This window comes from Solea senegalensis, linkage group LG18, assembly GCF_019176455.1.
Source record: "Solea senegalensis isolate Sse05_10M linkage group LG18, IFAPA_SoseM_1, whole genome shotgun sequence".
Lineage (NCBI taxonomy): Eukaryota > Metazoa > Chordata > Actinopteri > Pleuronectiformes > Soleidae > Solea > Solea senegalensis.
This window is the reverse complement of record NC_058041.1, coordinates 14,122,970-14,136,499: the sequence shown is the minus strand read 5'-3', so window position 1 is coordinate 14,136,499 and position 13,530 is coordinate 14,122,970. Positions and strand designations below refer to the sequence as shown.

At 40.7% G+C, this 13,530-nt stretch overlaps 1 protein-coding gene across 3 annotated transcripts; it reads right to left on the bottom strand.

Moving 5' to 3' along the window:
* Positions 1-428: 428 nt before the first annotated feature.
* tdrd1 (tudor domain containing 1) lies at positions 429-13,340 on the bottom strand. Of its 3 annotated transcripts, none has more exons than XM_044013441.1 (26): positions 13,193-13,340; positions 12,713-12,888; positions 12,520-12,557; positions 11,359-11,419; positions 10,427-10,541; positions 10,230-10,296; positions 10,028-10,108; positions 9,751-9,930; positions 9,511-9,654; positions 9,199-9,364; positions 8,998-9,087; positions 8,118-8,294; positions 7,929-8,036; positions 6,570-6,740; positions 5,402-5,659; positions 5,169-5,300; positions 4,795-4,902; positions 4,533-4,700; positions 4,086-4,436; positions 3,870-3,986; positions 3,671-3,799; positions 2,296-2,463; positions 1,756-2,166; positions 1,584-1,637; positions 1,434-1,477; positions 429-840 (listed from the first exon to the last, which is right to left on the bottom strand). In XM_044013441.1, the coding sequence occupies exons 2-26, from the start codon at positions 12,873-12,875 to the stop codon at positions 769-771; spliced, it is 3,573 nt and encodes a 1,190-aa protein (XP_043869376.1). In that variant the 5' UTR covers positions 12,876-12,888; positions 13,193-13,340; the 3' UTR covers positions 429-768. The 3 variants fall into 3 exon arrangements, with proteins under 3 accessions (XP_043869376.1, XP_043869377.1, XP_043869378.1); XM_044013442.1 differs by having other exon boundaries at positions 3,671-3,796; XM_044013443.1 differs by having other exon boundaries at positions 8,118-8,270.
* Positions 13,341-13,530: the final 190 nt, after the last annotated feature.

Genomic DNA, 13,530 nt, shown 5'->3' with positions numbered 1-13,530 from the left:
ACACACTTTTCTGTCCAAGTAGCCATATTTTCAATTCTGTTTACCACCTTTATATTTGAAGATGTCACTATGCTAATCTAATAGAAAGTGACTTTATTATCCTCCACACCCTACTGAAATTATGTAATTACGCATGAAACAATTTTTAAAACAAGAAACCTAAACTTAACAGCCTCAATAAATGAAGGCATCCAGTATAAAGTACCCCTTTCTTTATTTATTAACTTCATATTCATTACTTTAATTGTATGTTGGTCACTTTTAGTTCCCTTAACAGCCATTTTGACATATTTTAGTAGAAAAGTCATTAAACAAACATGCACCCTGGAATTAAGCAAGCTAAAAGTAACCCAGGTGTCATTATTACTAATGTAATTATTAACACCTATGATTTCCCTACTGTGACCTGTCACAATGACAGCCTGTAGTGGTGTGAAATCTGCATTCAAACTAAAAATCACCTCCACACAATCATTTTCATTTCCCATCACGGAACTTTATGGAGTGAAACACGTGTCAAAACAGAAGAACAAGGCCAACAACCCTACCTGAACTAGTGATTATTTCCTGACAGTTTTTTTTTTTTTTTTTGACGACCTCAAAACATTTAAAACCTAAAGTTCAAATGATTTCACTATGGGCTAAAAACACAAATGTCCAAAAGGTGCATTATCTTACTTACAAAATAAAAATGAACAGGGCAACTTCTGGAACAACAAAAACAAGTTGACAAACAAGGAGAGTCAAATTATGCGTATGTGTTGAATCTTATTTTGTGTGTCCAGCTAACTGCTTGATGAGAGAAAGCTGCAGCTGTAGCAGCTGCTCCAGACGATCAATCTGTGGAAGACAACAATCATTAAAGTATGACGTTGCACTTTATCTTCACAAGTATGAAATTAACATGAATGTAGAGGTAGTGGGTGTGTGTATGCAGAAAGGTAAAATGATGTTGATGTTTTCATGATAACAGACAGGCAAAGAAATTACGTGTATCCCAATATTTTTCCCAAGGATCTGACGATGAGCTCATTAATAGTACATCTTTAACCACAAGGTGGCAGCAGCAGCGTTATGGTGAAATTATAGTTGCTCACTGAAAACATGGCATACAAATACATCTTAGCCACCAAGTGTATATTGTCTGAATTTTGTTTTAACTTCTCTTCTTTGCAATTAGTCTGAAGCATGTGTCATTTGCTCACTCCCCACACCAAAGTCCATAGCGAAATCCTTGTTTGCTGACTATCCTTTTTACTCAGGGACACACATTCATCAAACAAGGCAGCAGTAGACCAGCAGTGCTGGAACAGGTGTTGGTTGTCATGGAGATGACTACTACTTTAACATGTAGCTATACCAATCAAAACATGGCAGTTGTATGCAGGTATTATCATGAACAATAAGGCAGAGTGCTAATAAGAAGTGCTGACCTTGCTCTCCAGGCTAAGACAACGGCAGCCAGATGTCTGAGGATCTGGGATTCAAACAGAAAGACTTCAAAGCAACACTGTCACGTGTGACACAAAACCATTTAAGATGAGCAGTCAAGGATCGTGTCCTTGTTTAAAAAGCGTACATACCACTGATGTCTGTGCTCATTCTGCATGTTGCCTCAGTCTTCTGCGCTGGAGCTTCTGAAATACAAAATTGCTGTAACTGCTTATTTATTTCAATTCCTACAACTCACATTCTCACTCACATTCATTATTTTGAATCTAAATAAGGACTTCTTGTAACAATATCGCATAATACCTGGGACTAAACTCTCTGCAGGGGCATTTTTAATCTGTTGGTGAGTCTGGGTTGTAGGTTCTGGTGCGACGACTAGACTGGTGGTAGTTGGGTGTTTCTGCTCCTTTTGCGTTTCAGGTGTGGGCAGTGGACGGGGAGGCTCAGCCGGAGTGATGGCAGAGGGTGAGCTGCTGTCCGGGTGCTCGGGCTTCTGGGTGGGGCTTGGACAAGTCTTTCTATTGTTAAGAGCTTGTAGAGCATCCAGTATCATGGCAGAAACATGGCCCTCCCCACTCTCAGTGGGTAGAGTGAGCGAAAGTATGTTAGCTGATCCATCAAAGGACTGAACGCTGGCCAGCACGCTGTTTGAGAGGATGATTTGAAACAACTGCTGCACTTCCTCTGGCCAGTCCACAGGAAAGTGCTCCTTACCTAGGAACATGGACAGGTCAGAGGGGTTGGGGGAGGGAGTAAATCGCAATAGACCAATGATGAAGTCCTGTGTGAAATTGATTTCAGGCAAAAATAGCTTAGCCATATATAACTGCCCTAAATCCTTACCAGTGAGGGTGCATCGAGTGATCTGAAAGGGAAGCTGCAGCAGGTGCAGAGGGATTGGCAACACTCGGGAGAATGGCACCGTTTCCCTGTTGCCATAATCTGCGTAAATTACCTTCATTTCATTCTCGCCAATGTCTAAAACCACTGCACGGTACCAGTTATTATCAGCTGGAGGGGGAAAAAAGTTTATTTCAAATATTTTGGTAGCTTTCTGAGAACAATTGAGCATAATTTAAAACAAATATAAAGTCACAAACAATGTGCTCTTGTTTTTAGTGTGTACAAAATAACATACATTCAACTTTGCTATCACCATCAAATCCAATAATTTATTCTTTGAGTGATGAATATCTTCTCTAAATGTGTCCTTTACTTTTTGATGTATGGCTGGCTGCTCACACACAAACAATCGGATGTGGCCAAATATGTGGCAGAGGCATTCAAACTGTAACAACAATCATTATAGTCACACAACAAAAATCATTTCATCACTGATCTTTCATTTCTTTACTGATCATTAGGTGAAACACAAACGCATCAGTTACCAAGTGACACAGACGAAACCACCTACACAGCTGCTGTTGAAACCCGCTGACACCTTACGAGCGAAGAATCAACAGACACCACAAAAAAACTCCATTAAAAATCAGACCCTGTTGTTAGCTGAACTATGGAATGCATGCCAATGTATGGTCTCCTACTTGTATACTGTGTTTAAAGAAGAGCCGCTCCTACGCTCCACAGAGCACCCACTGTGTAATTATATCTACTAGCAGACACCAAATTACCAGCTTAGGACTGCAGGAGTAACAACTACAGGTGGGGTCATAAGATGAGTTAAGAACAAACCTGAAAGTTGACCGCAAGAATTAGAGGAAAGCATTCATCTTGATGGACTGTTTGTGTGGAATAACTCTATGACAGATCAGCTGTTCCCTGTACTGCAATTATTAAACAATGTGCAGTGACGATTAAGTCTGGATGATGGGACTTTCCCCTGCTCTCATTAAGAGTGGACACAATTTCCTATTAAACCAACCCAGTACATTTCAACAGTAAACCACTGTGAAATGCGTTATGAAATGCTGATTAAGCCTATTATCGGCGCACGTCTGTCTGTGTTTCTCAGTATAGTGGAGTTTATTTTATGTCACCGTGTGATATTAACACAGGAAGGGATCTATTTTATGTGAAGGCAGATGGAGAAAACAGCAAACAATAAAGCTGTGCTTGTAAAGAGAGATGGCTGCAAACAGGCTGGCGTATGACTGAGAAAACAGATACACCCACAAAACAAAAGCCAAGTGGTTAGGATGATCTGTTAAAATTATCATCATATGTAATGTAATGTAATGAATAATAACAGTTTCCTCACCAGAGAACTGGGCACAGCAGGCAGCCCCTGGACCTGGTCTGCTCAGAGCATCAGAGGAAAGAGAGGCCTGGTTGTTGCTACAGTAGGCAGCAACTTCCTTCATCAACAGCTGAAGCTTCTGCTGGTCTACTGCAGACAAACATGCACAAATTACAACAGGAACGATATCAAATATCAAACCACAGGTGAGTGTTCTGACCCTGGCTGGCAGCCAGTATGTAGAAGAGGGAAGGACTAATGGCAGCTGCAATGTACGGCTTAAAGGTCTCGTTGAGGGGCAGCTCCACTGTCTTCCAGTCCACTGGGAAAGACGGTGCTGAAAAACAACCAAAAAAACCCCCCACATTAAGTCAAGCAGGCTCCTAAAATCCACCACTACACATTCCTTGTTGGAAACACTGACACTCCTGCTGACCTTCAGATGGCACTGCAGCTTGCACTTCCTTTGGCAGCTCTTCAGATTTGGCTCCAGTTTGGTTGGAGGCTAGTGGCTTTCCATGACTGTGCTCATTTTCCTTTGCACACTCTTGGTAGACGGCTGCAGATCCTGCGTTTGCATGCGTCGCTCTCAGAATTTCAGCAGGAACTTTGGCTAGTTGCTCAGAAATCAAGGCAGCTGCCACATTACAACCTCGGCTCTCCAGCTCCACACCATGACCCTGTTTAGTGACAGAAAGGACGCGTGCAGAGAGCTGCTTGCCATCCACCAAAGTCTGGAACCACAGCAAGGCTTCACTGCTCCATTCTGAGCCCAGGGGCTCCACACCTGAGCCCAAACAGAACATATGCTCAATGCATGATTGACTTTCATGTGAGAATAATTAAAAGAAAAGAAATATTACTTATGCACGCCCACACATACCTGAGAGCCAGCAACAAATCGCCTGAAAGGGCAGAGTGAGGAGTTGGGGTTTAATGGGTCTAAGGTGGTGTCTTTCTACTTTAATGGTGAAACCATAATCCACCAAGTTCACAGACACTCTACTGTCAGACAGAGCTTTCACCATAGCCCGATACCATACTCCATCACCTGGGGAGCAAAGACACATATTAGCGCTACAAAAAAAAAGACATACTGAGACCTGTTATAAATGGTAATAATTAACATGATCAGTCAATCTCACCAGGACTCATGACACAACAGGGCTCTCCCACTTTGGGCTCAAATGGTGAGTTATCTGACTCACAATGCTGCTTCAACTCAGCCCTAAGATCTAGCAGACGCTGATGGTCTGATACAGGAAGAAAGAAAAAGTGAGGATTAAAGCAACATCAATACTGCAGGACTTAACTGAAGACACTGACAGAGGAAAAGCAGAGGTATAAATGAACGTTAAAACAGATCAGAGCCACCTGTGACTTTAACAGCAACATATGTCTTTTTGTCACAAGTCAACATGTCTGATATGAAAAAGGCTAATTTGTAGAAATACTTGAAAAGGAGATGATTAATTTCACTTCTTAAAAACGGTGGCTCTCTAGGCTGAAATAGTAATACCTGTGGGACTGTCAATTCTGCAGTAGAATTCTCCAGGGTTTGCCACAAAAGTGGTTTGCAGCGCCACTGTCTGGCCATCACAGGGAATTTCACTGAAAGACCACACCAGAGGCTCACAGGCAGGGGCGGGCACTGAAGAGCACATTTCAACACACAAAAAATACTTTGTGTTTAACAGGCTTAAGAATCCTCAAGATGTATATTTTCTGGGACTTATTTCAGACATTTCTCACCATGTGGTTTTGCAGAAATAACAGTCTGGTCAACCTGCTGGTCACTACTGGTGGTAATGGTAACGGCTGCAGCATAACCAGCAGAAATCAGTAGCTCAGCTATGTTGGCCTGAGGATCACTGGCCTCATCAACCATGGCCACCAGGGCCTTGCCCTCCTGAGCTCCCTGGATGTCAATGCGCAGTATTCTGTTTGAGATTCTTTGCTGCACGGCCAACAGACACTTATCTGACCATCTCTCACCAACAGGCTGCACACCTGGAAAGGAAACCACAAAAAAGATGGGTGTCCTAAGACAACACAACAGGATGGTGTTTTCATATGACATTTCAGTTTATCACACAATGTTTGTATCAATATCTGTGAGTTATTCAAATGTATTGCTTGTTGTTGGAGTTGTTGCTATAACATCAGGATAGATGCTAGTCCTCTGGCCAGGACTAATACCAGTGTCATCAGCAGCAAATCAACTAGAATCCTTGTCAGACTGGCTACAAAGTCTTACTTTCTGATGATGCTTGTGGTCAGCATATGTACCTATTCTGTTTTACAAGAACTATAGCACTATAGAGCTGAAACTATTACTCGATTAATCGATTACTAAATTAACCGTCAACTATTCTGACTATCGATTAATCAGTTTGAAGCTTTTTTTCATTATTAAAACAAGATTTCTGATTGTTTTAGCTTCTTAAATGTGAATAATAAAGAAATCATTAAAAGTGAATAATTTTGTTTTGAGGACAAAACAAGACATTTGTGAACATCATTTCCGGGTTTGACAAACACTGATCAACATTTTTTAACGTCTTCTGACAGATGGACCAAACAATTGCTCGACTAATCGTGAAAATAATTGACAGATTAATCAATTCTGAAAATAATCATTAGTTGCAGCTCTAGCACTAAGTGGTGAGACTTTATTGAACTTTAGTGAAATGTCAACATCCCCTGTCCTTCTGTCCTTGTCCAACAAAGTGAATGTTAACACAGAGAGGGTAAAGAAATTATTACACCAAACAGCAGTATACACTCTCAAGTCAAGCAAGGTGGGAAGACTGGGATCCGCTGACTTGCATTAATGTATAATGCAGAGCCATTATACATTACATTATATATACAGTATACACATACATTTTAAACCAATTTAAAAATATTATGTCCCTACCTGCTAGACCACAAGGAATAGCCTGCATCGGCAGTGCCAGTAATGAAGGGCTGATAGGCCGCAGGTAACCCACTTCCACCACCTCAGAGTTGCCGAAATCCAGGTAGCCAATGCAGACGCGTTCTTCTGATGGATAGGCCAGAATTTTGGCCCTGTACCACTGCTTGTCCTCTGGATGAGACACACAGGGTCAACCATGATTACAATGACTATTCTGATATGAAACAGTGTTTTAAAATCAGAGGAAACCGAAGGCAAACTGAACTCATGAAAAAAACCTTTGTTCATTTGAAAAATGATTTTGTTTTTGCATCATGTGCAACAATACTAGCATATAGTGCCTCTTTGATTAATCAATGTAGCATAGTATCACCAAATAAACTCATAATGCAATGTATGTACCGTAAATTTCGGCCTATAAGCCACTACTTTTTTCCCCACGCTTTGAACCCTGCGGCCTATACTAATTTACAGATTTTTACTGGCTAACGGCCACCGGAGGGCACTATCTAGCAGTAAATGCAAAAGTGAGACAGACGTGGGGAAAGATTATGCACTGAAGATAAAGACTTCAGTGGCTTTAGTACACAAGATGAAGATAGCGACCAATGACCAATTTCTGGTAGGCTAAAGTGTTTTCTTTTCTAACCAGGCGTGTTACTGTCATGTTGGTGCAGTGTTTTATTTTCTAACCATCCAGGCATGTTGATGCCGTGTCGGTGCTATTTTATTTTCTAAACATGCAGGCATGTTCACGCCGTGTTTAAATTACGTTGTTTTAATAAAAACAATAACGAAAAACTTCGGTGTAGCGTCCTTCTGTGTAAAAATCTCATGTTACAACCACACGCGGCGCTACAGATGGGCCCACTTTTGTCCATGGTGATCGCGACTCATCATTCAGTGCTAGTCACGGGCACTCACTCGTGAATGCATTCATTAACAAAGTCCTTTGATAAGAGATTGAATCCTGGCGCCGCTACTGGTTACAACATGAAAACCTGCGGCATATAAGTGCAGCCTATGTACAAAATGTATTTTCTTTTCAAATTTAGCTGGTGCGGCTTATAGTCAGGTGCGCTCAATAGGCTGACATTTACGGTAATAGAGGTAGAGATACAGGGTAGATATTTAGCTATGTGTTTAATATTTAATGTATACATTTGTATTGAAAATACATTTTAGACAAACTACAGAATGGAGAAACAGACCATTAGTGCGGTTCAATAACTGGTTATTGAAGTTGAACACTGTATGTATTATTTGCTATCCTTCAATCCATATTGGTCGACCTCTGGTATGCAATGTTGACATAGCAATGGGAAAGTAGTGTCAGGTGTTAGGATGCATGTGTTTTACCTGAGAACTGGGCACAGCAAACAGTGTTAGGTGCTGGTCTGAAGTTGTGGGGGGCTGTAACTTGACAACAATGCTCCCTTAGGTTAAACAGCATCTGCTGAATCACACCTGTCAATCCAAAGCCCTCAAGTTAAATCTCCAAGTCAGCAGCTTTATGATGAATGCAGCAGGATATAAAAGGTTTCTTACCAGCATGTTCCACCTTCTGTACAATGATTTCATCTGGCGACTGGAAGTGGGTGATGACAACAGAAAAGGAGTCACCAACGACATGTTTCAGTGGCTCAGGAGGCTGAGCCCAGGAGTTGTCATCCATCCCATTGGAGCAGCGCTTGAAGTTTTCTAAAGACACATTCGTCATGGTGCCTAAAGTGGAGCATAGATATTCTGAGAGAAGCCTAGAGTGCTATAAATCTACAGTGCTTTGTATAAACAGTTATTGTAATCAGAAATAATGTCTATCCACTGTACACAATTTATAGATTCTTAAGTAATGGCATTTGAAAAACAGAATTGTAAAATTGTTTATTTTTAGATTGACAATTTTTGCATGCATTCAGTTCATCTGCGGGTCCAATATATAAAGTAAGAACACGTGCATATTACAGCAGAACTTCACTATGGCAGAAAAGAAGAATTGCATACGCTGAAATATCACATGTGACGCCATCAATGAAATCAGTGAATTCCAATTATCCTTTGGAACAAAGTCAGTAAGTGAGATACACACAGGGAGATGGGGGAGGAAGAAAATACCAATAAATAAGAGGAAAGTAACTTCAAATGAGGTGATATGAAAAGGATAAGTATGCAACAATGTGGTTAAATTATCATTTTGGAGAGTTCAATATTTAACAAATACAAAAACAAGAGGGGGCTCACAGTTATTCCATGTGATGAGAGTGTCTTGCAGTTCTTAAGACTGATCTAACAAACCAATGATGAAACAGCCTCTGTGATTAGCTGAGCACAAAAGTACAATGATTTGAGTTGAGATAAAGCGATGTGATGTGATTCGGAAGAAATACAAAAGCTGCTACGACAAGAATTCCTGAGTGGACTGTCTTACTTATCTCTTGCCGAGTTGGATTTACATTGACTGATGACGGTTCCTCGACTGCAAAGCCATGTTCAATGAGGAATGTGCTGAGCCGGTTTCCTTGAATCAAAAAATAAACAAGTAAGACAAGAAAGGAGCTGTTGAGTTGGATTTTTGCAAATCATTTAAACTGATTTAATTTTTTAGCCTTTGCAGTACTATAGAACACACCAAGTGAAAGCAGAATATCCACAGCATAGATGCGTCCATTCTCTAATGTTTCCAGGAGCTTAACAGCCACTGTCTTGCCAGTCAGCAGCTGTCTCACCATCATACAGCACTCGCCTGACCAGCTGCCAGCTGATGGCACCACTCCACCAATACGGCACTCCATTGCCTGGACACGGCAGAAGCAAGCATTAATTTAAGACACTGCAAACGGTCATAATGAACGCCATGTGGTGAGAGATATCATCACACATCATTGCCACTATAGACCCTAGTGAAAACAGCTCATTTGAATGGTGTTGAGTGTACACTCACACATGGACAAAATGGCTGTATTTTTGCAGTCAGGGTTCTGATTCTTTCCACAGGGACATCCTCTTCATTGCCAAAGTCAATATAAAGAATTTTGGCCATCTTCTGATCAGCAGACAAAGTCTTGACCAGCCCTCGGTACCAGTTCTACATATTCCAAAACACAAGTAACAATGGTCAAAGACTTGTCTGTACATGACATCTCAAGACACTTGTTGATCCACTGAAAGGACCTCTGCTTACCATATCACAGGAGAACTGCACTCCACAAACCTCGCCAACACAGGGTACATATGTAGTAACTGAGGGGCAGCTGTAGGCTTTCTGTAGCTCTGTACTGATAATCCGCATAGCTTCCAGCTGCTCAGGGTTTTGGGCAAGAACATAAAACCTGGCAGGGCTGTAGAACTCTAAAAAGGATGCCTAAAACCACACACAGTTACAATCAACAAACAGTGAACTTTGGTATTTCAGAAGAGAAATCAGTTTTTACATTTAGAAGAAACCGAGTATGTTGTACCTGGATTTCTGTTCCTGACATGACTTTACCCATATTCAGGTCTTTTAAATACACTCTCTGGAGGCTGGTGTCATCTACAGGCTTTTATCAACATACAAAAAAGACTGATATCGGATCACAGTTTTACATTTTTAGATTGTGTCCAATAATACAAATGAAGAGCTTGAAAATGCTAACTACAAGATCAAAGCAGAGAAATTACCTTCAAATCCAGCTGACAGGTTTGATCACTTGAAACAGGCAGAGCTGTGATGTCCTTTGGGTTCTCTCTTTTGTTAAAAAACAACAACAACACAAACAAGCAGCTGCATTACTTATTTCACATGATGCATTGACTTGACATTATTAAAACCTGTTTAGAGCTGACAGTGAGTGGCACTCAGGTTTGAGCCAGCTTACTTTGCAGGTTGTGGATCAATAGACTTGCAAATGTGTCTGTGCGCCTTCCAGTCTTCTGTCTGGCACACCACAGAGCAGTAAGACGTCGTCTTGCAACGTTTGCATCGAAAATTCCCTGTCAGTAAATACCAGTGAATTAGACATAACTAAATTAATGAAAAAAACAACAGGGATTAAATGGTGTTGCATAACTTAAACCAAAGAGTCAGTGCAGATAAAATCACAACAGAAAATAATACACTAATAATACACACAATAAACCTACTGTTATCACGATATCAAATGCACAATATACATTTCGCAACCATTAAAACTGCCATAATCGCTTCCCTGATATTAAATCAAAAGCTTCTCCCCTATCTTGTGTGTGAGCAGTTGCAGCCCCTCGCACACACTCAGTGGAGGAGTGGACTAACCTCAACATGGAAACCAGGTTGAAATATCAGCATTTGTAAACACACTGCCACTCCACATAAAACTAGTATTTGGGCTGTACAGAAGAAGCTGCATCTCTGAAATTCTGCTCAGGAACATCCTGGTGTGATTTTTAATGCAAACATCGCTGTGGTGCATAAAAATGTAAACCAACAATGAATATATAATGCTGTTTTGTTTTTACCAACTGGTACAAGCAGAATGATATTTCAGAAAGAAAATCACATTTAATACATTACATTTACAATAAAGCACAGATACACACATGCAGCTCATCAATAAAAAACTATTATTAATTTAATCTATTTTTTCATATATATAAATTATCTTAAAAACATCACATCGGTTGCTGTGTTTCAATACATCTCAAAACAGTAATAGTCATTGGTGCAAATATCTCTGCACCAAGAGAAACTTAGTGACAATCACCACTGTACAGTTCATGAGGACTCTTTGGTGTGAAGGCTTTAACTGTTTAACATCTGTGTAAATATTACCTTGCTGACCACAATAGCTGCAGAAGTGTGCAGTCAGTTCCGGGGGCACAGATCCAAACAGCTGTGAAGGCAGAATTTTAACACTGATTTATGATATTGAGCTGCAACCCCGACCCTGTGCAAACAAGATATTAACATCCACTGTTAAGTAGGACTGTTCATTCCTGACATTGCTGTGTCCTGGATGCGTCTCCTGTGACCACTTCTGATCTCATCTCATATCTTTGCCCTGTATGCCAGTACACATGGACATTTCTGTTTACAAGGACAAAATTACATTTGTAACGAGTCTGACTGAAAGGTCAATGTTTGTGTGCTTGTCTGTGGGAGCGACGGGCAGAGAGAGAACCCAGTGGGGAGTAGCTGAGCAGCAAAGCATGATTCCTGCTGCTGTTAGATGAAATGAAATGTTGACCATTAGAAAAAGGAGGAATTGCATGTTGGTCAGTGTTGATATCGTAGCGGTGGCTACATATTTATATCAAGCTTTCATCCTGTCAAACTGCTGCATGACCTGTATTTTGAGCAGAAGAATTCACTTATCTGCTTTTCTATTATGCAGTTTGAGCACTACTCAGCTCAACTCAACTCGGCTTTACCTGTTTGGCAGGCTTTTCAATTAGGGATAGTACCTGGTACCTTTTTTGGTACCTGCTATGGCGAGGTCCCAAGCGAGCTGAGCTGATACTAAAATGTGACGTCAACAGACTGCAGGCCACTGATTGGCAGAGACTGTCATCACTGGAAGAGTCATGAGCGTGGCATTCGACAGAAGAATCAAACGAAACAATACCGGACGGCAGATCAGTTGAAAAGACTTCTGAAATCCTGAAATTAATTAATCTCCAACATTTAGCAAAGAAATTTCAAAAATCTCAATATTTAACAGAGGAGTCTGGTGTATATAGCGACAGCACTGCTAAAAGCCGGTGATGGCGTGCCAAATCACAACCCATTCCCGATCACGCGGGAAGCACTGAACGATTCACTTTTTAATCAAATCTTTTTAATCAACTGATTCAGTACACCGAAAACTGATTTGTTCATCACTAGGTTGTGTCATTTATAAAACAACATGTATTGACATAAAGTGTCAATACCTCTGACTCATTTCAAAGACCTGAACTGTCCCTTTACTATTAGGTATGTTTGGACACTTACTGCAGATTGATTCCTCTTGACTGGTGACTGCACAGAACCTAAAAAAAACAAATACAAATATTTATTATTAAATTATAATTAGATATTCCAAAGTGCATGTCATTTTGACAGCAAATGTATAAATGAGAAAAAACACTTGTATAATGAGTGTACAATAATTGTTGCTATCAGTCATTTCAGATTAATAATTAACCATCTCCAGTGATGGGGGAAGCCAGGCGGAGAGGTGAAGCGGCACCGGGCCCAGGGAGTCTCGGACAAGTCGCTGCGGTGGGAGCAGCCATCATGGGGCTCGATGACGGTTTCCTCAGGGGAAGGTTCGGTCGAAGCATGTTTGGGGACAATGAACGGTTCATGGCGACTGTTAGCCTTTAAACAATGTCAAGGAAAATGTATCAAGTCAAGGTAGTTAACGGCCATGTAATACGAGTGTGGAATAGTGCGCGAGAGTTTCGTTTGCTCTTAATTGCAAATGCGGCTAATTAAACGTACAAGAGCTAATGAGGCTAGCCACAGACAAATTAGCTCCTTAATTAACTCACAACGAGCTCATTACTGTGCTTACAACCGCAAACATAACAAATAATACACTACACAACGTTATCTATGCATATCATATCTATATAACGTTCACATTACGATAAGGTTTTATGTTGCGTAGTATATATTTTACCTGGCCGAGGACACGTGTTGGGGGACCTGTTAGTAGTTCTGCGCATGCGCATTGTGCAATCACCTGCTACTGAGGTCAACTAGATTGTGTATGCTGTATTAAAAGTGTAAATGTATATAAATACCGTCAAATAAAATAAAACGTATGCAAAATACTGTGGTGCAGTGAAAATGTATAGTTCAAAATCAGCTTGGTGTTCCTAATAAACTGATACGCAGGGTGCGTGCAGTCCACTGTGTCCATTGTCATATTATTACATTTTCTGTAAAACATAGGGTGGCGTACCTGTTGACGTCACACCAACGTAACTCCTCACTGACTTCTGATTGGTTAATGTC

Coding starts and splice junctions, on each gene's coding strand:
- tdrd1 (XM_044013441.1), bottom strand. CDS start 12,875: ATGAACCGTTCATTGTCCCCAAACATGCTTCGACCGAACCTTCCCCTG. Junction 5,301..5,401: donor TATTTCTGCAAAACCACATG/GTGAGAAATGTC, acceptor TGTGCTCTTCAG/TGCCCGCCCCTGCCTGTGAG. Junction 3,800..3,869: donor CATACTGGCTGCCAGCCAGG/GTCAGAACACTC, acceptor GTTTGTCTGCAG/TAGACCAGCAGAAGCTTCAG.